Source organism: Convolutriloba macropyga, chromosome 5, assembly GCF_964194025.1.
Source record: "Convolutriloba macropyga chromosome 5, txConMacr16.3, whole genome shotgun sequence".
Classification (NCBI taxonomy): Eukaryota; Metazoa; Xenacoelomorpha; order Acoela; family Convolutidae; genus Convolutriloba; species Convolutriloba macropyga.
Window position 1 is genome coordinate 37,442,025 of NC_134472.1, and position 25,693 is coordinate 37,467,717.

The 25,693-nt window shown below is 36.8% G+C and overlaps 1 protein-coding gene across 1 annotated transcript; it reads left to right on the forward strand.

Moving 5' to 3' along the window:
• Nucleotides 1–905: 905 nt before the first annotated feature.
• Nucleotides 906–25,693, forward strand: LOC142339375 (ATP-binding cassette sub-family B member 6-like). The gene is made up of 4 exons (XM_075389384.1): nucleotides 906–2,559; nucleotides 4,172–4,440; nucleotides 4,800–5,672; nucleotides 24,191–25,693. Exons 1-4 carry the CDS (start codon nucleotides 1,350–1,352, stop codon nucleotides 24,479–24,481), a joined length of 2,643 nt encoding a protein of 880 aa, XP_075245499.1. The 5' UTR covers nucleotides 906–1,349; the 3' UTR covers nucleotides 24,482–25,693.

Genomic DNA, 25,693 nt, shown 5'->3' on the forward strand with positions numbered 1-25,693 from the left:
TTTTAATCATACAGGCAAGTCTTAATATTATTAAGTTTTTGGTTTTAATGATCTCAAACGAGGTGAACAATGGTCTGGGTTTCTTTGGACATTTTAGTTAGATTTTCCTTCTGATCCATTTCATTTTGGTCGTAATTAAAAGTTGAGGTAAGATTTTTCTGTGCGCTATTTTTTAAAGATTGCAGAAGTGTTGCGAAATAGACTATTACGACCATCCCTCTCAATTATTACCCGAGTAATTTTTCAATGTTGAACTGTTTAGGGTCTAAACAGCATTTTTCGTCTCTTGGCGAGTTGTCAAATTAGACAGATTAGGCTGAATCATAGATAACGCTTAAATTAGGTTCATGAAAATTGAGTTTTGTCAAATTAGGTCAGAATATGCATCGATAAGATATATATTTAATGATTGTGGATCATTATATTCAAATGGCTTTTTATTCTGAAGCACTTGCTACAGGGTTTTGCATTGATCTCATTTTGGTGTATGTTTAGAACTCTGACTAGCATCAAAAAGAATTTGGTTATCTAAGCATGCTTCATTTTTGAAATGTTTATTTGTTCTGCTTTTCGGTTTCGAATTGTCTTGGTTTTCATTGTTAGTTATCGCGAGTACATTCTTAAAGCTTTGTTTCGAGATATTTTTGTGTGATAATCTCAAACTTCATCGGTTGTTTTTGACCAAGTTGGGTGCTGCGGGGCCATTTGTAATATTTTGGGATGAAAGTTAAGACGACGCCTAGTTGCTGAGTAAATGAGGGGAGAATGTGATGTTAGTGTAGTTATAGATTTTGATAGTTAGTTGGTGTGAGATAAAGAGACCAGTTTATCTTCTAATCCAACAACTGTTGTATGGCAACTTGTTGATATAGATTATTCGATCACACTAAATCCACGACTCAGTTCACAACTTGTATTCGTTTTCAGATTGAGATTGATAGAGAAAGATCTTTGATCAGCTAATATTGTAGTCTTTACTGTACAGTACAATTTGCGCCTATATGTGAAGTGAAGAAAGTGTGTTCTTGGGGTGGAGAGGTGAGAGAGAGAGAGTAAGGTGTGAGTGAGAGAGGTAATTAAAAGTAATTCATAATAACTAACAAAGTTATCACTTACATTTTGTTGGTTGGTCACAATCTGAGGTATATTCATTATCTCAATGCCATACATTTACTCATACCTATCATAATCAATAAGAATTACAAAAGGTGTTGTTGATTGATACTTGCCAAATTCCGGTTACTATTACTTTTGTCATTACTTATCTTATCATCATTACTCATCCTGTATACCTGTATATTATAATTACCTCTGACAATTTATAAGAAGACGCCTAAGACAGGGAAGCGATGCTTTACAAATTTTGCCCTGGAAAAGAGAACCTCGCGGTCATTTTTAACAGTGATCAGGGTGGGTTCTCAACATGCGCAGCGGATATTTTGTTCCCTTGTTTACTCTTAATTCTAGCTTTTATTCGAATCCTTACCATCAAGCCTAAGTGTCCATCCTGTTTACTGCCGTTTAAAGCAGCTCCCAGTTTGCCTGCAAATAACGAACCAAATGTCAATTCCTCGCCCAGCAAACGAGACAAGAAACTCGAAAACGGAGGTTATGGAACGATTAACGGTGAAGATGTTGATGCACCACCTGCTCGAATGGAAGACAACAAGCGTGAACCAAAATGCAGAAGTTTGAACTCATTTTTTGTCTGGTTGCATTTATTGATGCCAGTCCACAGCGTTACATTACTCGTAGTAAGAGTAATTTTGGGAACTCAGGATTTTGTGTGGGTGTGGCCTGTTTCAATTTTATTAATCTTCACTTCGTGGTGGATTATTACGTTTTCATTAGAGGTTGAAATCTCTAGGGCTCAGGATAAAAATCGACATTCAAGATTTCGGCACAATTTTCTCTTGTTTCTGTTCTGGCTTTCAGCAATAGTTTTTGAGTCGGTTCCTATCATTGATCTCATTGCGAATGACTGGCCTTACGATCTGCAAGATCTGGAAAATATCTTGGAATTTTCCATCTGGGTTGTACGTTTGTCTAGTGTTTTGGCAATTTTTGCTCTTGGGTGCTATGCTCCCGGACTGCCAAACAAAGTTCGTCGCAAAAGAATGGAAACTGATGATGAACAAGGTCTTTTTGGAGAGAAAAACCGACTTACGAGTGAGGATGACAGCACTTTCAAGAACTTTTATAAGAAAATGAAATTTCTTTGGCCCTACATTTGGCCGAAGAACGAACCAATGCTTCAGTTAAACGTGGTTCTCTGTTTCATAATTCTTATATTGGGCCGCTTCGCCAATATATTCATTCCGATTTTCTATTCCAAAGTGGTGGAAGCTCTGTCGAACAACGATTTGTCAAGCATACCATTGGGCTACATTGCTTTGTATTGTTGTTTTTACTTCCTTTCTGGAAGTGGATTTGGCGGAAGTGGATTTCTCTCCAACATCCGCTCCTTTCTATGGATCAATGTGCAGCAGTACACAATGAGGACCACAATGGTGGAAGTCTTCTCACACTTGCACAATTTGTCTCTCAGATGGCACTTGGGTTAGTTGAATTGTATTGATTTAGAATATATAGTCCCTGAATTGATTAAATCACAACTGTAGTACATGTTTTCAAAAGCACTTTGCAAATAGGACGCAATAAACAAGGAAAATAAAAAAAATCTCTTCAGCTTATCTAGTCACGGTCCTGTGAACCTAAAAGTGCAATCCTCCAACGAAGAAAGACCGAAACTGTGTAATTCAATGAAAGATAATTTGTCTTTTGTTGATGAATAGTTGTGGTGCCAAGTTGTTGGGAACTCTGATAAAATTTGCCAACTGAATTCAAATATCATTCGATTGTTTTGACGACATTCATTGAATTTCTGTGAAAATAGCATGTCTTAATAATTATGAAAAAGATGCATTCGCTAAGGATTTGGCAGTGAAATGAAAACCCTTATGAATCTTACTTTCCAAAGTAAGTCACAAATATTCTTCTGATGTTTAGATTAGACCAATAGCGATTTGTATGTAATCACTATGACCCCTCTGGATGGTTAAGTTTCTTAAATCGTATACATCTCCCGGATTAACCTTAAATGATGTGCTAAGGGATTATGCTGTTTCAGTTTTCTGTAGTTTGATATGATAAGAGTCTAAAGTTTTGTTTTTCGTTCATCAAATCTAGTTTAAAATTCCATTAAAATTTTCGGGAGTTTGGGAGAGATAACGACTGGGGATAGTTTGAATTAAATAGCGTGAGAATCTTTGGGTTGAAATCGTTAAAAATGGTGAAGAAACAACAACTTCAAAAAATCTGAAATGTTCGAGTTTTTGGCCTCGAGCAGTTCTTTTGTGCTAAGAAATTGTTTCATCAGTTATTTTTTGTACAGCTAGGTTTGCTGATGGGATTTTTTGGTAATTGAATGGTTATGAATGACTCTTTGAAGTACATGGTTTGCAGAGGGGACTTTTGCTCATGAATAAGAATATCCCAAGTGTTTTTCAGAAGTGTTTCACCTTTTGGTAAAGTTTTACGCAAAAAACGTGACATGGTAGTTTATAACCCTTAGCTGCTGACAAGATTCGATTCGGCGTGACCTCTAGCATTGTAGTGTTTGAGATTTATGTGCGTGCTCACTTTAGCAATCTTCATTGTTCGCTGAGAATAGTTTGTTTAGTTCGGGTTGGTACAGGATTCAAATTACAATTGAATACCTGTAGAGTATACCTTTTTACTTAACAGCCCTCTGCTTGAACCAATGCTTTTTAAATGGAGACAACTAAATAGGATAATCAAGGCGAAGGGTTTTCTAGTTGGTAATTTTGAACGCTTTTGAAAATCTGTACCAGGTAACTGTGAAAAGCGAGAGTCATGTGTTTGAATTCCATAGGAGTAGTTGTTAGTCCATTTCAGTGAGTGTTCCTAATGTCACGGTTGATAATCTAATTACGAAGTAGAGCACTGGCTCTAAAAAGACGAAATGCAGTTTTTAACCAGCGTACTTCGTCAAAATTTGAGTATGTTGACGAGTGAACAGGGAGGCTCAGTTTAAAAGGGCTTGTTCCAATTGTTGTAACATTTTATGATAATATTCAACAAACGTATGATTGTTTTTACGTATGCTTGAGAAGCTGACTTTTCATGGGACTAATTTTGGCCTGATTAGGTCGAAAGACGGGTGAAGTGCTTGGAGTGATTGATCGAGGCAACAACAGTGTAGTGACGCTGCTGAGCTATATACTCTTCACAATTCTGCCTACAGTGGCCGATATCCTGATTGCAATTGGCTACTTCATCTTCGCCTTCAACTTCTACTTCGGACTCATCGTGTTCGGGTGTCTGTCCGCGTACGTGGCTGCCACCGTTGTCATTTCCGAGTGGAGGACCAAATTCAGAAGAGAAGTTAACAAACTTGACAACGCCACTCGCACTAAGGTCGACCTCTTTGTGTGTTTGTTTAGAATATAGAAAATGTAAATTCTGCAGCTTCCCGGTATTAGATGTTTCCCCAATAGGACACGTTTCCCCGCTCTTATTATAGCAAAATTGCGCCTGCCAACTCTTAGGGTTATTTCTCAACTTAGACTTATGGAAGCAAATTTTTCGTGACGAAAGTTACTAATGAAGCGTTGTGTAATAGGTAAGTAGTGGGATGGTCAACGTCGGTTAGCTTTGTAAACATTTTTAAACAGTCTTTTTCGAGAAACAGCTCGCATTAATAGCATATCGTGTGACTTCATAGCCGTGCCGATAGTTTTCATGGGAAGATAATAATGGTATGTGCTTTGTTGTAGGCTGTGGATTCTCTCATCAATTTTGAAACTGTCAAATATTACGGTGCAGAAAAGTACGAAATCGACCGATACAGAAATTCACTCCTGGGCTACCAGTCGATGCAATGGCGAAATCTGGCGAGTCTCCAGTTCTTGAATCTTGTCCAAATCGTCATCGTGAACATTGGATTGTTCGCTGGATGCATGTTGTGTGCATATTACATTGTTGACCACGAGAGATCGGTGGGGACGTTTGTACTATACACTACTTACATTGTACAATTGTACGGACCCTTGAATTTCCTCGGCACCTGGTTCAGAATGATCCAACAGTCATTCATCGACATGGAGAACATGCTGGACCTGTTTATGGAGAAACCAGAAGTGACGGACTCCAAAGATTGCACTGAGTTGTACATTAAAGGTGGCGAGTTGGCGTTTGATAACGTATCCTTTCATTATACCTCTGAAAAACCTATTCTGAAGAATATCTCATTCAAAGTGCCTGCTGGCCAAACTGTGGCCATCGTTGGTCCCTCAGGAAGTGGTAAAAGTACAATCATCAGGTTACTGTTTCGCTTCTATGACATCCAGTCAGGCTACATAACAATTGACGGGGTTGATATCTCAAAAGTCAGCCAAGCGAGTTTGAGGAAGAATATTGGAGTTGTTCCGCAGGATACAGTTTTGTTTAATGATACAATTAAATACAATATTCAGTATGGTCGGCCTATGGCTGAGGACAAAGACATTTTCGAGGCAGCTGAAAGAGCGGATATTCACGCCAGGATCGAACAGTTTCGAGAACAGTATGAAACATTAGTGGGGGAGAGGGGGTTGAAGCTGAGCGGAGGAGAAAAGCAACGTGTTGCTATTGCAAGAACAGTCTTAAAGGTAATTTAAATTGTGAAGAGTATCCTTACCAGCTACAACTTAAACCGAAAATTGATGCTCTGATGGGTTGCTAAAAAGTAGTTACTACGCAATGAAATTGTGAAAATGTTCTTCAGTGACCCTTAAAACGCAACGATTTCCTCCTAAGGTGAGCCAAAGATGGTTTTCTGTCTTATCGGTTGTAGATGTTCAGCAGAGCAATCGTTTTAATTGCTCTCAAACAAAGTTTGTAGCAATTATATTAGTCCTGTGGTCTTTTTGCGATTTCAGCAACGGAATAAACAGGTAATTAACGGTGAGCCAAGTTCTATTATGGCCTTACGTCCCACTATTATTATTATTATTATTATTATTATTATTATTATTATTATTATTATTATTATTATTAAATTGACTTGGTACCCGCGATGCGGGAATCGCTTTGTTAATTAATTACAAAAACAGGACCAATTAACAGGATACTGATAGTATTTAAAGTTCACAGCCTTTAATTTCAAAAGAGAGTTCAGCTGTTTCCGAAATAACACTGTTGGACATGTCCAGTCAAAGGTTGAGATGTCATTTCGCTGGGTGAGAACATTTGCATATTTCACAACTCTCAAAACAAAATACTCTTCCAATTTGACTGATTTCGTCCAATTAAATTTTGTCCTCAAAAACTGCTTTGCTGCCGAACGGTTACTGCGTGGTCCCTTGAAAACTTTCCAATAAGCATCAAACGTAAGGGAGTATGACAGTTATAATTTTTGTTCAGCATAAGAAGATCATTTCGAACCAAAAGAAAACTGATTGGCAACAAATTGTTGTAAATGAGGCTCTGATTGTAGTCACTATTCGTACAAAATTTCTTGTTCAAAGTCCACTTGAGCGCTCGTCTTTGCATCTTTTCTGGTTTTCTGCAGTTTGGCCAATTCGAGAACCATACATTTGACGCGTAAAGGAGAATCGATAAAATGTAACTTTTGTACAAACTTACTTTTACTCTCGTATTTGTAGAAAAGGGAACGTTTCTCTTCAAGAAAAAAGCTTTCGTTGTGCCTTCGATAGCCGCCCATTAATATGACTGTCCCATTTCAAATTATTAGTAATAATTATACCAAGATCATTCACCGAAGATTTGCATGTAATTTCTGTATCATCTGCAGACAAGTGGACACTAGACTGATCTAACTTTTTTTTACATCAAAACAAATATCTTCAAACTTTCCATTGTTGAATTCCAACCTGTTTTCTTTTGACCATTTGATAGCATTGTAGCGAAAATAAATTCATTTGACTTCCAATAATCTTTGTGTCATCGGCAAAAAGATTTGTGCTGTTCTCCATTAGAGATGGAAGGTCGTTAATGTACACAGCGAACATAAAAACCGCAAACACTGAACCCTGTGGACTACCACTCGTAACAGTTAACTCTGACGAATACTCATCTTTAACATAAACGCACTAAGTTCTTATTGATAAATAATCTGCAAAATATTTAAGAAATTGGTTATCAAAACCAAAATGCATAAGCTTCAACAAAATTGCATTGTGATTTATTGATTCGAACGCTTTTGCAATATCGAGATAAATGCCTAATGCAGACTCTTTAGCATTCAAACAACGAAAAATTTTTCCGCAATACTGGAGCATTTGAGTGGTTGTAGAATGATTGGGCCTAAATCCATGCTGGCGATTGTCTAAATTTTTCAATAAACGATCCCTAATTTTTCTGTACAACAACTTCTCGAAAATTAAGGAAAGCGCGCACAACATTGAAACTGGTCTGTAATTTTTTATGTCAATTCTCGACTCTTTTTTATGCCGGGTTTTAATTATTGCTTTCTTCCAGCTCTTTGGAAATTCTTGCTGATTTATAATTTTGTTAAATATCTCAGTTACAACTGGGAAAATGGCAGCTGAAAAAGTTTTCAATAAAATTGGCTGCAGTTTATCGTATGACTCAGAACCCGAATGACATCTAAGGATCATTGATTTTACTTCCTTCTTGGTGAAATACATATCTTCTAAACAAATTGTGGGGTTTGCTGAAGCGAGTGGCACTGAGAGAGGGCTCGTGTCTTCTTTGAAAACAGATGCAAAATGTTGATTGAAAGCATTGGCAATTTTCAACGATCCAGAAATACTGTTTCCAGCAAATTTCTTCTTGGTTGGCAGATCAGGAATACGACGAAAGCTCTTAATATTTTGAAAAACTTCCGTCAAAGTTAAACCTGCAAAGGAATTCAGATATACTGTTTTATCTAGTTCAAGTGAATCGGCTAAATTCTTTTCAAGTTTTTCAAATATCGTGTTGTCTTTTTGACGTCGTCTAGCTGTATTTAGAACATTTTCTGCTTGAATAGAAGGAGACGTTAGGTAATAAGGAGCGTCCCTTCGCCTTCTAGTTCTCCGAGGAATAAATGCCATACAGCAAAAGTTGATTTCATAAAAATTTTGAATTGTGTGGTTTATATCTTCAGCTGAGGCATCAAAATAACTGATTCTTTCAGCAGTTTTGGGAAGATCCGCTTTTCCGAATGAATAAACTGATTTTGATTTCTCAACCTGACTGCTCGAAACATTTACTTCAGCGCTAATCATTGGGTAATCGGAAAATGTCGAATGGATCTGAGCAAAAGAAATAGCGTTAGGGAAAATCGCAAGAAAGCAATCATTTTTAACGTTTTTGTCCTCTATGAGATAACGAAATCCGTATTTTCGAAAAACCTGGCAAAACGTTTTCTCATAGGCAATATTATTGCTCAGAAGACTCCAATCAATTCCAGGAAGGTTTACATCACCTACTATGAGCACATTGATGAGATCTAAATAGTTTTTTAGAACTTTTTCATGAGCCGAACTAATAATGTCATGTATATAAGCATCAGCCAATTCTACTTAAGCGATAAGGTGAATCATGGGGTGGATTGTAAACATTTATACCAATTATTGCTTGCTCTAAATTGCAAAAGAGAGCCGAAGTTGCGAAGTCAACAGGAGATTTAGCTTGGATTGTTTCACTGTGAACATTAATTTCTGTTTTCAAGCCAATTACAACACCTCCTTGGCTACCATTACATCGATCAATTCTACTAACTACGCTATAAAAGTTTGAAATGAAGACACACGTGTGATCAACTCTCGAATCAAACCAGGTTTTGCTCACACAAATAATATCGGGTTTATGAACTTTTGAGATGAATATCACGGCTAATTCTTCGATTAATATTCAGCAAGGATCTACAGTTTAAGGACGAGATTTTGATGACTGGTAGTCAGGACGTATGGGCGTTTCGATCTGTAGACGATTGAACAATATTAGGGTTAAAGTTTTCACCAATAACTTTTCCCTTATAAAATAACTCGACCTTTAATGGAGAAACTGTGTTTTTCGTAGCCAAAATTGTTTATCAGATTTGTCTTCCGCTCATATAGTGTTTTTTTTTCTTTTTTGTCCTCAACGGAAAGAAATTTTTTACGACAACTCCAGAACCTTTTAACTTCGAAACAGATAGGAAGATCGTTCTGAAAGTCCAAGCATTATCAATTTTCACTACAATAGGCCTGTTCTTCTCGTTTACTTGTTTCCCTAATCTGAAGCAGTCATGAATTACGACATTTTTCAGCCCAATTAGTTGCTCGAAAATAGATACTACTTGTTTTTTGTCTGCATTCATTGCTTCAATTCTCGAGATCTGGTCCTGTATTCCAAAAATTATTAGTTTGTCACTCATGTTATTTTCCGATTGTTGATTATATTGAGATTTTGCTTGGCTATTTTGCTTCAAAGAACCGACGCTGCTCTTTAAGTCTTCGATTTCATTTTGTAGCTGCTCAATTTTAGCTTCGCAAGAGTTTTGTTTCAATTGGTTAATATCGTTTCTGATTTCAGACAATCCTTGTTGAAATTGTGACCAACTTATGCCCTTAATTTTTCCCAAAACTGCCAAAATGCTGTTTGGTAAATTTGAGCAGGAATTATGAAACCACGTTTTGCAGGATGAACATTGTACACAAAAACTATCACAATTTTTCTGGCAGGATCCACAGGGAAAATCTAATAACTGCTGTGCGCATCAGGCTTCGCTTTTTTGTTTTTTGTCATCATTAGAATTGCATAAAAAATTTGCGTTGGGAAATGGTTTCAATTGTTTTCTACAGGCAACACGCTCCAGAAAACTTTTTTTTTGGGGGGGGGAGAGACCACCCCGGAAATTTGGTCAAAGAATAGGTACGATCTCACTGGAGAACTGATAAGCACTGTGGCTGGCCCCGTAGACCCAAATAAATTACACTCCACTTGCACTCCACACAACAGACTGTAACAGAGGTGTGTAAGTTTTATTGAATAAGAATGCTCAATTTTCAGGTTCCATCAACTCAGCAACTTAATTTCATAGCACGTGCATTCTCTGGTGTCTGATGATGACATTTACGGAAGCTGTTAATCGTATCTAAGTATGTGATTTACGGAAGCAGTTTAACAGATATAAATTCATGATGTGAAGGACGGTTCTTAAAGTTTTACCCCTCAGCTTTTAACTCCCTCGCACCCCCCCCCCCCCCCATTTGCTATCCCACCAAATTCCTCTCACCCATCTCTCCCGCCCATCAATCCACCCTACCACCTCATTCTGCCCTTAACCCCGCACACTCGCCCCCACCCTTGATCACTAACCCTCCATCATGCTCCTCCTCAATTAAGCTGTAGTTAGCCTCCCTATGTCGCAGCTAGCTAAGGGTAGTCGATTATGCTTAATAGCCGCAAAATGATAGCTGGGACTATTTTGGCCTTCTCTTGGATTTTACGGCTTGAACAGGAGTATTGGTTTCCTTGAGGTTTTTAGGACTCGAAGAGGAGTATTGGTATTGTAGAGGTTTTTACAACTTGAGGAGGGGGTATTAGTGTTCTAATTTTTTTAAATTTTGTTTCTGAAGCAAATTTTGTTCATGACTTGAACTTTGTCTTACCTACCTACCTTCCTCATGTACCTACCCAAACCTACCTATCTCCTCAACTACCCACCGTCTGCCCCCATTCCCCCACCTCAACAGCTCCCAAACACGCCCTCCCTCACACTCACAACTTGTGTCGGCATATAAAAAAAAACTATTTTGTTGGAAACTTACCTTTATTTCTCTTTTCTTTGATGCTTCTGATGTAGGCAATGTTGGCTGAGAGATCTTTTTAGACGACTCCGCCAGTCGTTTCCGGTATTCTATCGACTATATTTTTTTGGCTGAACTTGTTTGTTCGTGACTCGTACTTTGATTTTAGTTATTTAACATTGGCTTCTGTTTTAGAACATTGACTTTTTTCGAACATATGACGTTAGCAGTAGCATATTTATTAATAAACGATAATGAGAAACTTGTGGCAGTATTCATTCTGAGCAAACGACACCACCCTCCCACCAGCCCTTCCCCTCACTTACCCCTCATCCCCTCATATATCTAACCGTTTTTGGCCGTTTTTATTTTGATTTGCACATTTGTATTGCTTTAGTTAGTTTTTGTTACGGAACATTTTCTGATTGAAGCTGCAGTAATGTTTAATTCTAGAGTTTATATCAATGTTTTTTTTCGAAGCTCAATAAATTTTAAGGGTAAAAATGGCTTAAATTTTTCAATTTTGAAAATAGTTTTGACTTATTTCTTTTTTGAGTACTTTGGGTTTTTGAACGGACTTGTTTGTAATCAGGGTTTATGCTAATAGCTTTTAAATAAGGCTTTGAGTTTCTCAGGTTTTAACGTCAGGTGTTTTTTTTCACCAAATTTGTACTTATACATTTGATTTCAATAATTCAATTATTTTTGGCATTAAGTGTTAGAAACTCAACGAGTTTTTAAAACGGCACTTCTTTTAATAATGTGGCATCTATTGCTAAATTATAACATTTTTTTGATTTTTTGAACATTTCATGTTCATTTATAAATGTTGAAGATGTCTTCTATTTTTTTTCAATAGGAACAGGGCGTGCTTGCTTTTTTTTGATTTTGGTTTTCGCTTATATCTGTGTTGACTTGTTGCCATATTTTAAGGTTTATTTTCTCTGCTTTTTAATTGCTCTTGAACGAAGTTCATAGCAATTATTGTAAATGTGTGTCTTTTCTTTATGCAAAATTTTCGCTTGACAATTTTGACTTTCTGAATTTTGTTTCTGAAGCAAATTTTGTTCATGACTTGAACTTTGTCTTACCTACCTACCTTCCTCATGTACCTACCACCCAAACCTACCTATCTCCTCAACTACCCACCGTCTGCCCCCATTCCCCCACCTCAACAGCTCCCAAACACGCCCTCCCTCACACTCACAACTTGTGTCGACATATAAAAAAACTATTTTATTGGAAACTTACCTTTATTTCTCTTTTCTTTGATGCTTCTGATGTAGGCAATGTTGGCTGAGAGATCTTTTTAGACGACTCCGCCAGTCGTTTCCGGTATTCTATCGACTATATTTTTTTGGCTGAACTTGTTTGTTCGTGACTCGTACTTTGATTTTAGTTATTTAACATTGGCTTCTGTTTTAGAACATTGACTTTTTTCGAACATATGACGTTAGCAGTAGCATATTTATTAATAAACGATAATGAGAAACTTGTGGCAGTATTCATTCTGAGCAAACGACACCACCCTCCCACCAGCCCTTCCCCTCACTTACCCCTCATCCCCTCATATATCTAACCGTTTTTGGCCGTTTTTATTTTGATTTGCACATTTGTATTGCTTTAGTTAGTTTTTGTTACGGAACATTTTCTGATTGAAGCTGCAGTAATGTTTAATTCTAGAGTTTATATCAATGTTTTTTTTCGAAGCTCAATAAATTTTAAGGGTAAAAATGGCTTAAATTTTTCAATTTTGAAAATAGTTTTGACTTATTTCTTTTTTGAGTACTTTGGGTTTTTGAACGGACTTGTTTGTAATCAGGGTTTATGCTAATAGCTCTTAAATAAGGCTTTGAGTTTCTCAGGTATTAACGTCAGGTGTTTTTTTTCACCAAATTTGTACTTATACATTTGATTTCAATAATTCAATTATTTTTGGCATTAAGTGTTAGAAACTCAACGAGTTTTTAAAACGGCACTTCTTTTAATAATGTGGCATCTATTGCTAAATTATAACATTTTTTTGATTTTTTGAACATTTCATGTTCATTTATAAATGTTGAAGATGTCTTCTATTTTTTTTTCAATAGGAACAGGGCATGCTTGCTTTTTCGGATTTTGGTTTTCGCTTATATCTGTGTTGACTTGTTGCCATATTTTAAGGTTTATTTTCTCTGCTTTTTAATTGCTCTTGAACGAAGTTCATAGCAATTATTGTAAATGTGTGTCTTTTCTTTTTGCAAAATTTTCGCTTGACAATTTTGACTTTTCGAGTGACTTTTACGCCCTTGACTGTTTGCGTTGATCTAAAATTCGCTCTCAATCACAATTTCAAGCAGCTTAACTCAATTGGCGGCAATTCAATACTAAAAGTCAAATGAAAAGTGCGCCGAAACTGGTGCTATTTTTCACTTTAAATCTTAATAGTGGTATATGTTCACCTCTAATGGGGTTATTTGAAGCCCACTATTGAACTTCTTAGTCCCATTAAGGCTCCCCTCACCCCCCCCCCCCCCGACTGAAGCAGGCTGCAATTGATTAGAGCTCCCACTAGTTGTTCGAGAGCAATTCTTCCGACGTTTAGTCGGTTATGTTTTGTTCTTGAGAACAAATTTAAGATTTTAGCGAATTTCTTCGCTTGCTTTTTAAAATGTTTCTTTTCCGTTGATTTTATTTTTACTTTCTCTCAAACTAATGCAACTATTGTAAACGTGTGCGCTTTTTTACTCAAAATTTTGGCTTGACCATTTTGTTCTAGAACATCTCTTCGATTTCACTTCGTGAGTTACTTTCACGCTTGGTTTCTTGATTACTGCGTGGCATAAATTGCTCTGCTTCAGAAATAAGTTTCTTGCTAAAACAAAATGATTATAAGATAAACTAGCGCAAGGCCCGAATAGGCGAGTGGCGAATGCTTCAGTCTTTTGCGCCAGTAGTCGGAGGTTCGAACCCGCAAGGCCCGAATAGGCGAGTGGCGAATGCTTCAGTCTTTTGCGCCAGTAGTCGGAGGTTCGAACCCCTCCTTGGTCAGAATTATTGAGTTTTTCGTTATCTTCATCGAGATGTTATCGCTTTCAAGGTCCAGACAAATTTTGGTGTTACTTCAACTCAGAGATGAGCACCTTATGATTTTTTCTATTGGACTCACGCTACGATTAAAAAAGCTTCATAAATCACAACACTGGGTAGCTGATAAGACTACTTTTTCGCCTCATTTCTCGCAAATCTTCATATAGCAAAAGTGACGGGTAAAGAGTGGTAGCAATAGGAAGCCCAATCTGGAAGCAGTATTTCGCCACTGTGTAATGGCTCAAAAAAGTTTGAAAAGCTTTCATATTTGTGCTTCTGCTTTTTTAATGCAATTTTCGAATCTTTTCCGTTTGTGCCCCCCCCCATCTTAGTGGCTGCTTTTTATTTGCACCACTCGGACGCAGATTTCATATTCTGACATAATGATTTAACATGTAATGACGCGTGCTCTGTAATTGGGGGAGCATAACGTACGGGGGGCACGAACGGAAAATGTCCCAATTTTCTCAGAACCGGTTTATTCTTCTGACTCGTGCTTTTCGAGTGACCTTTTCGCTCTTGGCGTCGTGATTTTTGAGTGATCTAAGTTGCCCTCGTTCAGAATTGAATAGTAACTCCGCAGCAGTTTACTACTATGAGAGAAATGGAAAATGAGATAAAATGGGTTTTGATAAAAGTTAACCTGTTGCTGGAACTGTATTTGATGACTTCTGATTGTCATTAGATCAATGTACGCACCTGTTTTTTGTTCGCATGCGCTATTTGTTTCATCTTCAAAGGCTGAATTAATTTTACGCAGTGCCATTTGGAGCTCTGTTAGCCAGTTCAGTTCTCATTAAATTTTAGTGGGTTGTTTTAAAAGTTATAAGTAGGTTTAACCAAAGATTAATAGCAGCTCCATTGTTGATCCTAATCCAGAACACAATCTTTCTCAAAGAAGATTGAATGACAGTTTTTTGGCAACCAGCAAAAAATTGGGTGAGCTGCTTGGTTGTTTCCATCTCCCAGGGAACGTTTTCTCCACTCTCCCTAGATGCCAAATGCTGCATAGAGTCATGTCTTTAAAATGCACACCACATATTGGACCTTGAGTTGGCTACCATTAATTTTTTTGTCTTATTTATAGCAACCGTCAGCCTCTCAATGGCCAATATTTTCCTTCAATTAGGAGGGCAAATTCACCTTATTTATAGAATATTTAAATATAGTTTAAGTGCTAAACGTTCTTCAAAGACTTGATATTGGCTAAAATTTTCGAGACAATTCCTGGAAGTATGCTGAACCAGAAAGTGCTTTTTGCATAAAAGTTGTTTCTGGCATATCTGTGACCCTAAAATGATCATACGTGATTAATTGCTCTCAAACGAAGTTTGTAGCAATTATATTAGTCCTGTCGGTCTTTTTTTAATGCGTTTTTTTGCTTGACCGATTTTTCATCCGACCCATTTGACGTTTCGACCTCAAAAATTGGATAAACAGGTAGCGCCTAGTGGGCATTAACTGCTCTTAGAGCCTTTCAGCTCTGTTTCAGCTCAAACTGTTTTGGAGACTTATACTTATGGTGTGAAGGGCGGTTCTTAGAGGTTGAATAACCCTCCTTTGTTGACCCCCCCCCCAATATTGCCGCATCCCCCCGCGCTGTTACCCCCCCCCCCCCCCCCAGACCCCGTGTCTAGCTAATGACAAATAACCGCTCGCTAAAAACATGCAAATTTGTACTAATTTGCGCAATTTTTTCAAGCTTTTAAAAATTTTACCAGCCCTAGGTGTCAAGGAAACTCCTCCAGCGTTTAATAATGGGTTACTGCATAGTTTCTATTGGTAATGGAATAGTGTGAACATTTTGACATTACGAATTTTAGCGTTTTTTTTACAAAACATGCAACTTTTTCAAAATTTTTCGACGTTTATTTTTCCTTAATCAGGTCTTTCCGGACCCAGGGGACAATAAAACCTCCTTAGGGGTTTGACAGTAAAAAACTGACAATTTTTTTTTATTGTCCACGGATTAAATTTCAACTTTTTAATATCACATTTTTTATCAATTTTTGTTAAAACTTTGCATCACAAGTTTTAGCTTTTTTTTTAATGAAACTTCCAGTTTTTTTTTTACTTTTTTATCTTTTTGGGTTTCTCTAGCCTCCAGAGCCACGGAACCTCCTCTAGGGTTTCGTAATATAATACTGCATAGTTTTTAGATGTAATAGAATGTTTTTAAAGCTTTTACTATCACGATTTTAAGCAATTTTTTAAAAAATATTTTCAAGTTTTTAAATTTTGATGTTTAGAATTTTTTCCGGCACCAAGGGCCCTGTGACTTTCTCCATTTTTTGATAATAACCTGTTGCGTAGTTTCTAGAGTTAATGGATTGGCTATGAACTTTTATCTGACTCCAGTTGTAGCAATTTTTGGATAAAATTTCATTTTTTTTCAAATTTTTGGAAAATTATTATCATGTTCCGAGTTTATGGATCTTTGAGCCAGTAAAATTACTTCAGGCTTGGAACATGGGTACTGGATAGTCTCTTGAGACAGTGAAATGGTTTTGAAGATATTACTGTCGTGAATTTAAGCAAGATTTTGTTAAAATTTGCAATTGTTTTAAAATTTTTGGATTTTTCTGTCCTTTTCTGAGTTTTACGATCAATACTGGCAAATTTTAGGTCTTGGTCTTTCAGATCGGTTACATGACAGAGTTCTGGAGACAGAGCGTGGTTTTGAACCTTTTCACTGCGAAATCTGGAAACTTTAACTGCGATTTATTTACAAGGCTAGAAAACTAAAAGTCGAATCCCATCATAGAAAATATTCCTAGCTCTCCTTCTTTCTCTCTCTCTCTGTTGATTAGTGTTTTTTCCTTCTCTTCTCTTTCACGTTTTATGTCTCTCTCTTTCTCTCTCTCTCTCTCTATCTCTCTTTTTTTGTTGATGCCGCACTTCAGCTGCTGTTATCTGGTGTAATTTCATCGTCTATTATCCTCATTAAAGCCGAGTTTTGGTAGAAATGATTTTTTTAAATGACATTTTTCGCTTGACCAATTTTTTGTCTGACCCATTTGACTTTTCGTCTTCAAAATAGGATAAGTGGGTAACGCCCAGTGGGTTTTAAGCTCGATTAGAGCCTTTCAGCTTCCTAGTCACCAAGTATGCGATTCACAGAAACTGTTTTTGAGACCTATTCTTATGATGTGAAGGGCGGTTCTTAGAGGTTGAAGACGCCTCCTTTGTTGTCTCCCCAGTATTGGGCCCTATCGCACCGCTCTGTTACCCTCAGACCCCGTGTCTAGCTAATGACAAACAACGGCTCGCTAAAAACATGCAAATTGATACTAATTTACGCAATTTTTGCATGCTTTTGAAAAATGTTGATATTTTTTGAGTTTTATCAGCCCTAGGTGTCAGGGAAACTCCTCCAGCGTTTAATAATAGATTACTGCATAATTTCTAGTGGTAATGGAATGGTGTGAACATTTTAATATCACGAATTTCAGCGTTTTTTTTACAAAACATGCAACTTTTTCAAAATTTTGACGTTTATTTTTCCTTAATCAGGTCTTTCCGGACCCAGGGGACAATAAAACCTCCTTAGGGGTTCGATAGTAAAAAACTGACATTTTTTTTTATTGTCCACGGATTAAATTTCAACTTTTTATTATCACAAATTTTTATCAATTTTTGTTAAAACTTTGCATCACAAGTTTTAGCTTTTTTTTTTAATGAAACTTCCAGTTTTTTTTTACTTTTTTTATCTTTTTGGGTTTCTCTAGCCTCAAGAGCCACTGAACCTCCTCTGCTAGGGTTTCCTAATATAATACTGCATAGTTTTTAGATGTAATAGAATGTTTTTAAAGATTTTACTATCACAAATTTAAGCAATTTTTTAAAAATATTTTCAATTTTTTTTAAAATTTTGAATTTTAAAATTTTTTCGGCACCAAGGGCCCTGTGACCTTCTCCATTTTTTGATAATAAGCTGTTGCGTAGTTTCTAGAGTTAATGGATTGGCTATGAACTTTTATATGACTCCAGTTGTAGCAATTTTTGGATAAAATTTCATTTTCAAATTTTTGGAAAATTATTATCATGTTCCGAGTTTATGGATCTTTATGAGCCAGTAAAACTACTTCAGGCTTGGAACATGGATACTGAATAATCTCTCGAGACAGTGAAATGGTTTTGAAGATATTAATGTCGTGAATTTAAGCAAGATTTTGTTAAAATTTGCAATTGTTTTAAAATTTTTGAATATTTTTGTCCTTTTCTGAGTTTAACGATCAATACTGGCAAATTTTCAAGTCTTTCAGATCGGTTACATGACAGAATTCTGGAGACAGAGCGTGGTTTTGAACCTTTTTACTGCGAAATCTGGAAACTTTAACTGCAATTTATTTACAAGGGTAGAAAACTAAAAGTCGAATCCTATCATAGAAAATATTCCTAGCTCTCCTTCTTTCTCTCTCTCTCTCTCTTTCTCTCTCTCTCTCTCTGTTGATTAGTGTTTTTTCCTTCTCTTTCTCGTTCACGTTTTATGTGTCTCTTTCTCTCTCTCTCTATCTCTCTTTGTTGATGCCGCACTTCAGCTGCTGTTATCTGGTGTAATTTCATCGTCTATTATCCTCATTAAAGCCGAGTTTTGGTAGAAATGATTTTTTTTAAATGACATTTTTCGCTTGACCAATTTTTTGTCTGACCCATTTGACTTTTCGTCTTCAAAATAGGATAAGTGGGTAACGCCCAGTGGGTTTTAAGCTCGCTGAGAGCCTTTCAGCTACCTAGTCACCAAGTATGCGATTCACAGAAACTGTTTTTGAGACCTATTCTTATGATGTGAAGGGCGGTTCTTAGAGGTTGAAGACGCCTCCTTTGTTTTCTCCCCAGTATTGGGCCCTATCGCACCGCTCTGTTACCCCCAGACCCCATGTCTAGCTAATGACAAACAACGGCTCGCTAAAAACATGCAAATTGATACTAATTTGCGCAATTTTTGCAAGCTTTTGAAAGATGTTGATATTTTTTGAGTTTTATCAGCCCTAGGTGTCAGGGAAACTCCTCCAGCGTTTAATAATAGGTTACTGCATAATTTCTAGTGGTAATGGAATGGTGTGAACATTTTAATATCACGAATTTCAGCGTTTTTTTACAAAACATCCATTTTTTTTTCGAATTTTTGACGTTTATTTTTTCTTAAAGCTTTCCGGACCGAGGGGACAAAAAACCTCCATAGGTGTTTGATAGTAAAATACTTACAAGTTGTTTTTGTCCGCGGAATAAAATTCAACATTTTAATATCACAAATTTTCTATCATTTTTTAAAACTTTGCTTCACAAGTTTTACCATTTTTTAAATAAAACTTGCAATTTCCAGTTTTTTACTTTCTATCTTTTTTGGGTTTCTCTAGCCTCAAGAGCCACGGAAACTCTAGGGTTTCGTAAAATAATACTGCATTGTTTTTAGAGGTAAAAGAATGTTTTTAAAGATTTTACTATCTCAAATTTAAGCAATTTTTTAAAAATATTTTCAATTTTTTTGAAATTTTGAATTTTAGAATTTTTTCGGCACCAAGGGCCCTGGGTTCTTTTCCAATGTTTGATAATAAGCTGTTGCATAGTTTCTAGAGTTAATGGATTGGCGATGAATTTTTATATGACTCCTCCAGTTGTAGCATTTTTTGGATAAAATTTTAGTTTTTTCAAATTTTTGGAAAATTATTTTCATGTTCCTAGTTTATGGATCTATGAGCCTGTGAAACTGTTTCAGGCTTGAACATGTATATTGGATAGACTATTCAGACAATGAAATATTTTTGAATATATTACTATCGTGAATTTAAGTAAGGTTTTGTTAAAATTTGCAATTGTTTTCAATATTTTTGAATATTTTTGTCCTTTTCTTGAGTTTAACGATTAATACTGGCCAACGAATCTTTTAATTTCTTGCAGATGGGTTACTTATCAGAACTCCAGAGACAGCAAGAGGTTTTGAACCTTTTTTACTCTGAAACCTGTAATTTTTTCTTTTAAAATTTGCCTTTTTCAGTTTTGCTATATGATTTAAAAAGGCTAGAAAACAAAATATCGAGTAGAATCCCATCATAGAAATTATTCCTAGCTCTCCTTCTCTCCCTCTCTCTCGCTCTCTCTCTCTCTCTCTCTCTCTCTCTCTCTCTGTTGATCAGTGTTTCATTCCTTCTCTTTCTCGTTCACGTTTTATCTTTCTCTTTTTTTGTTGATGCCGCTTTTCAGCTGCTGTTATGTGGTGTAATTTCATCGTCTATTATCCTCATTAAAGCCGAATTCGGTAGAAATGACTTTTTTAAATTACCTAGCAAGCACTTTTGGAATTTAAATATTAATTGCTCTCAAAAGCAGTTTGTAGCAATTATATTTGTCCTGTTTAATACGATTTTTTGCTTGACCAATTTTTTGTCTAACCCATTTGACTTTTCGTCTTCAAAAATAGGATAAGTGGGTAACGCCCAGTAGGCTTTAAGCTTGCTAAGAACCTTTCAGCCTTCTAGTCTCCAAGTTTGCGATTCGCAGAAATTGTTTTGGAGACTTATTCTTTTGGTGTGAAGGGCGGTTCTCAGAGGTTGTAGACCACTCCTTTGTTGACCCCCCAGTATTGCTCCATCGCCCCGCTCTGTTACCCTTCAGATCCTGCGTCTAGCTAATGACAAACAACCGCTCGCTAAAAACATGCAAATTTATACTAATTTGCGCAATATTTTCAAGCTTTTTAAAAATTTTGACATTTTTCGAGTTTTATCAGCCCTAGGTGTCAAGGAAACTCCTCCAGCGTTTAATAATAGGTTACTGCATAGTTTAGAGTGGTAATGGAATGCTGAACATTTCAACATCACGCATTGCAGTTTTTTTTTTAAACATCCATTTTTTTCTTTCGAATTTTTGACGTATAGTCTTGTTTATTCGGACCAGGGGAGAAAAAACCTCCTTATGGGTTTGATAGTAATATACTGGCAAGTTTTTATTGTCCATGGAATAAACTTCAATATTTTAATATCACAAGTTTTATCAATTTTTGTTAAAAATTTGCATTAAAAGTTACAGCATTTTCTTTTTTAAGTAAAACTTGCAATTTCCATCTTTTGGACGTTTTTGTCGTCTTTTTGGTTTTTGTCGAGCCTCAAGAGCCATGGAACCTCCTCTAGGGTTTCATAATAAAATACTGCATAGTTTTGAGATGTAATAGAATGTTTTCAAAGATTTTTAATATCACGAATTTAAGCAATTTTTAAAAAAAATTTATTTGCAATTTTTTTCATTTTGTCTTTTGAATTTTCCCAGTACCAGGGGCCTTGGTACCTCCTTCAATGTTCGATGATAAGCTTTTGCATAGTTTCTAGAGTTTTTCGATTGGCGATGATTTTTTGTTTGACTCCAGTTGAAACAATTTTGGTATAAAATTTTAATTTTTTTTCAAAATTTTTGTTACGAGTTTATGGATCTTTATGAGCCAGTAAAACTACTTCAGGCTTGGATACTGGATAGTCTCTTGAGACAATGAAATGGTTTTTAAGATATTACTGTCGTGAGTTTAAGCTAGATTTTTTATTAAAATTTTCAATTGTTTTAAAATTTTTTGAATATTTTTGTCCTTTTCTGAGTTTAACGATCAATACTGGCAAATTTTTCAAGTCTTTCAGATCGGTTACATGACAGAATTCTGGAGATAGAGCGTGGTTTTGAACCTTTTTTACTTCAAAATCTGGAAACTTTAACTGCAATTTATTTACAAGGGTAGAAAACTAAAAGTCGAATCCTATCATAGAAAATATTCCTAGCTCTCCTTCTTTCTCTCTCTCTCTCTCTCTCTCTCTCTCTCTCTCTCTCTCTGTTGATTAGTGTTTTTTCCTTCTCTTTCTCGTTCACGTTTTATGTCTCTCTCTCTCTCTCTCTCTCTCTCTTTTGTTGCTGCCGCACTTCAGCTGCTGTTATGTGGTGTATTGTCATCATCTATTATCCTCATGAGAGCCGAGTTTTGGTAGAAATGATTTTACTTTGATTGACCCGACAAGCAATTTGTAATTACTATTAATTGCTCTCAGAATCAGTTTGTAGCAATTATATAAGGCCTGTCGGTTTTTTAATGCGATTTTTTGACCAATTTTTCGTCTGGCCCGTTTGACTTTTCGTATTCAGAAATAGGACAAACAGGCAACGCTCAGTGGCTATTAATTTCTCCTTGAGCTTTTCAGCCCACTATTCGCCAAGTATTCGATTTGAAGAAATTATTGTTGAGACTTATACTTATGGTGTGAAGGGTGGTTCTTAGAAATTGATCCCACACCTCCACCCAACACCCCACATTAGTCCTCCCAATCCACTTTTCTACCTCCGGTGCTTTGCGCCCCCGCGGCGCTCACCTTACGCTCCTTCAATTAAAATAAAGCTAGCCTCACTAAACCGTGATTAGCTACTGACGGAGCCAACCCCTCGCTGGTCGTTTGAGAGCAGTTCGCCCGACGTTAGTCGGTTATGTTTATTTTGTGCTCTGGGTCAATCGCTTCCAAGCGCTGCCAAAAATGGGACCATAGAGTTGATTGAATTGCTATATCGTGTTCCACTGTGCGCGTTTTTTACAAAGAATCTAGAGGAAATCAGAAGTCTCTAATTTTAAACTGAAAAAAATATGATAGCCGCAAAAATCGTTGGCTCTTGTGGAAATGAGGACAGCGTAGTTACCGTAGCAAGTAGGAAACGAAAGTTCATGTCAGCGGGCACCCTAAAACATAGTCTAAAGTTAGTTTATATTGTTCTCCCCTTCTTTTTTGTGTGGTTAACTATATGCAGGCAGATTTTTGACAGGAGGCAGTTTTTTGCGGCTGAACCATCTCATTGTTTACTATTCGTGATGTCTTTTGAAGTTGTATCCGCAACAAGCTGGAGCATGTTGTGCATGTCGGTAATAATTATTGAAAGAATTTTCGGATCTTCTCCGTTTGTGCCCCCCCAACCCCCCGCTTAGTGGGTGCATATTATTTGCTTGCACCCACCAGGCGCACGTGCCATATTTTTTACAGAAAGATTTACCGTGTAATGACACTTGCTCTGTTACTGTGGGGAGCATAAGGTACTGGGGGGGGGCACAAACGGAGAAGATCCAAATTTTCATTCTGTAATTTTAATCCTTCTTTAAAAATCAGCGTTTCATATCACGCTTCAGGCACAGAAGGTTCTTGCTGGACGAGGCGTCTTCGGCAGTGGAGGTTGTACAGAGCGTGTACGCAGAATTGTGGCTCAACAAGCCACCTCCTTCACAAATTAAAATGAAAATCATGAAGATAAGAAAAGCAAAGACATTGAACTTGCCAGATTTGTAAATCTTAGTTGGCCGTATAAGTCGGTTTTATCAGGTGTTGGTTGCCAAAATGTTCTGTTTCAATTTTGGATACGAAATGTTTGTTCGTTTAAAATGGAATAATTTGACTAGTGTCAGGAAATCGCACAGCTATGCCAGTAGAGTAAAAATGATAAGAATTTAATAGAGCATTTTTGAATTTCTTCTTTGTAAGTTTTATATACGTTGAGAGATGATATTTATCGAACTGATGTTTATCAAACGCTGCGCTCACCTTACGCCCCTTCAATTAAGCTAAAGCTAGCCTCAATAAACCGTGATTAGCTACTGACAAAGCCAACCGCTCGCCGGTCGTATGAGAGCAATTCGCCCGACGTTAGTCGTTTATGTTCATTTTGTGCTCTGGATCAATCGCTCGTAAGCGCTGCCAAAATTGGGACCATAGAGTTGATTGAATTGCTATTTCTTGTTTTGCTGTGCTCGTTTTTTATAGAGAATCTAGAGGAAATCAGAAGTCACGAATTTTAGACAATAAAAAATATGATTGAGCCGCAAAAAATTATTGGCTCTTGTGGAAATGATGCCAGCGTATAGTTACCGTAGCAAGTAAGAAACGTAAGTTTTCATGTCAGGGGGCACCCTAAAACGTAGTCTAAAGTTAGTTTATAATGTTCTCCCCTTCTTTTTTGTGTGGTTAAATATATGCAGGCAGAATGTTGACAGGAGACAGTTTTTTGCGGCTGAACCATCTCATTGTTTACTTTTCGTGATGTCTTTTGAAGTTGTATCCGTAACAAGCTGGAGCATGTTGGTAATAATTATTGAAAGAATTTTCGAATCTTTTCTGTTTGTGCCCCCCCCCCCTGCTAAGTGGGTGCATATTATTTGCTTGCACCCAACAGGCGCACGGGCCATATTTTTTACAGAATTATTTACCGTGTAATGACACGTGCTCTGTATCTGTGGGGAGCATAACGTATTTGGGGGGGGGGGGGGGGGCACAAACGGAGAAGATCCAAATTTTCATTCTGTAATTTTAATCCTTCTTTAAAAATCAGCGTTTCATATCACGTTTCAGGCACCGAAGGTAATCTTGCTGGACGAGGCGACTTCGGCACTGGACACGAAGACAGAGAGAAACATTCAATCAGCACTGGACGATGTGAGCAAAGACAGGACAACTCTGGTTGTGGCCCACCGGCTATCGACTGTCGTGAAGGCAGACTTAATCATTGTGCTGAAAGAGGGTGAAATAGTGGAACGGGGCACCCATCAAGAATTACTGGCAAATGAACAGAGCGTGTACGCAGAAATGTGGGCACAACAAGCCACCTCCTTCACAAATGAAAATGAAAATCACGAAGATTAGAAAAGCAGAGACATTGAACTTGCCAGATTTGTAAATCTTAGTTGGGCCGTATAAGTCGGTTTTATCAGGTGTTGTTGGTTGCCAAAATGTTCTGTTTAAATTTTGGGTAGAAAATATTTGTTCGTTTAAAATGGAATAATTTGACTAATGTCAAGAAATCGCACAGCTATGCAAGTAGAGTAAAAATGATAAGAATTTAATAGAGCATTTATGAATTTCTGCTTTGTAAGTTTTATATAAGTTGATTTCTGCTTTGTAAGTTGAGAGATGATATTTATCGAACTTGCGTCAAATGCCTATACTACGAAAAATTTACGAAATTTTAGATTGAACAGCTGTCGCTTCTATCGCAGCTCTGGTCAGGTAAACAATATGTGAAAACTCAATGAGACCCGCAATGGAAACTTCGAGAAACGTTTGTGAGAAAATCAATTTTGAATCAATTAAAATATCGAAAACTAAGACAAGGTTTTCCGATCAAACCAACTGGGCAATATTTTAGTCAAATACTTATCATCGTAGTTCAATCACTGCTTACCTTTTTGATGGCTCTCGAATGAAGTTTGAATCAATTGTTGTAAACGTGTGTGTCTTTTTTATGCAAAATTTTTTGTATGACAGTTTTTGCGTTTTTGTTCTAGAACATTCTGTGAAGGCTCAAGTGACTTTTCCACGCTGGTCTTCATTTTGGTGATATTAATTGCTCTCAGTCCTAAATAAAGTTTGTCAAAGTAAAACCGATTGTAAGGTAGGAAATTATAGTGACCTGAAAGCCGAGTGGTTAATGTTTTTGTCGAGAACTCCGGACGTCAGTGGTTCGAATTCCTTCCCAGTCAGAATTTTTTCCACCCTTAAAGAAAATTTTATCTGGGCTACAGCCGCTGAATTAAATTGCCCCTTATTTCGTTCGGGGGCTATTTGTCCGAAGTTAGTTGGTTTATGTTTTAAATATGTCACAAGTGTTGTCAATTGAATTCACAAACTATAGCGACAGTTGTTTTTAATAGTGAAGTGTGTTGTGTTTTAGTAATTCATAAAATTGAGTCGTGATGTTTCGCCGTGACCGGCATTCGTTTTCTTGGTGCTCTTATGATTATTGAATTAGTAATATCTATATCCACTTGGAAACGAAAGGGCTTTTGTTTCGATTTATATTTTTGGTCTATATATGCTGCTCTCTTAGAAGAATTGAATTCACTGTTTGCATGCTAA

Bases quoted from the DNA above. Each gene is read 5' to 3' on its own strand.
- LOC142339375 (XM_075389384.1), top strand. From the start codon at position 1,350: ATGCTTTACAAATTTTGCCCTGGAAAAGAGAACCTCGCGGTCATTTTT. The intron at 2,560-4,171 runs GTTAGTTGAATT...TGGCCTGATTAG, and splicing joins GTCTCTCAGATGGCACTTGG to GTCGAAAGACGGGTGAAGTG. The intron at 5,673-24,190 runs GTAATTTAAATT...ATCACGTTTCAG, and splicing joins TTGCAAGAACAGTCTTAAAG to GCACCGAAGGTAATCTTGCT.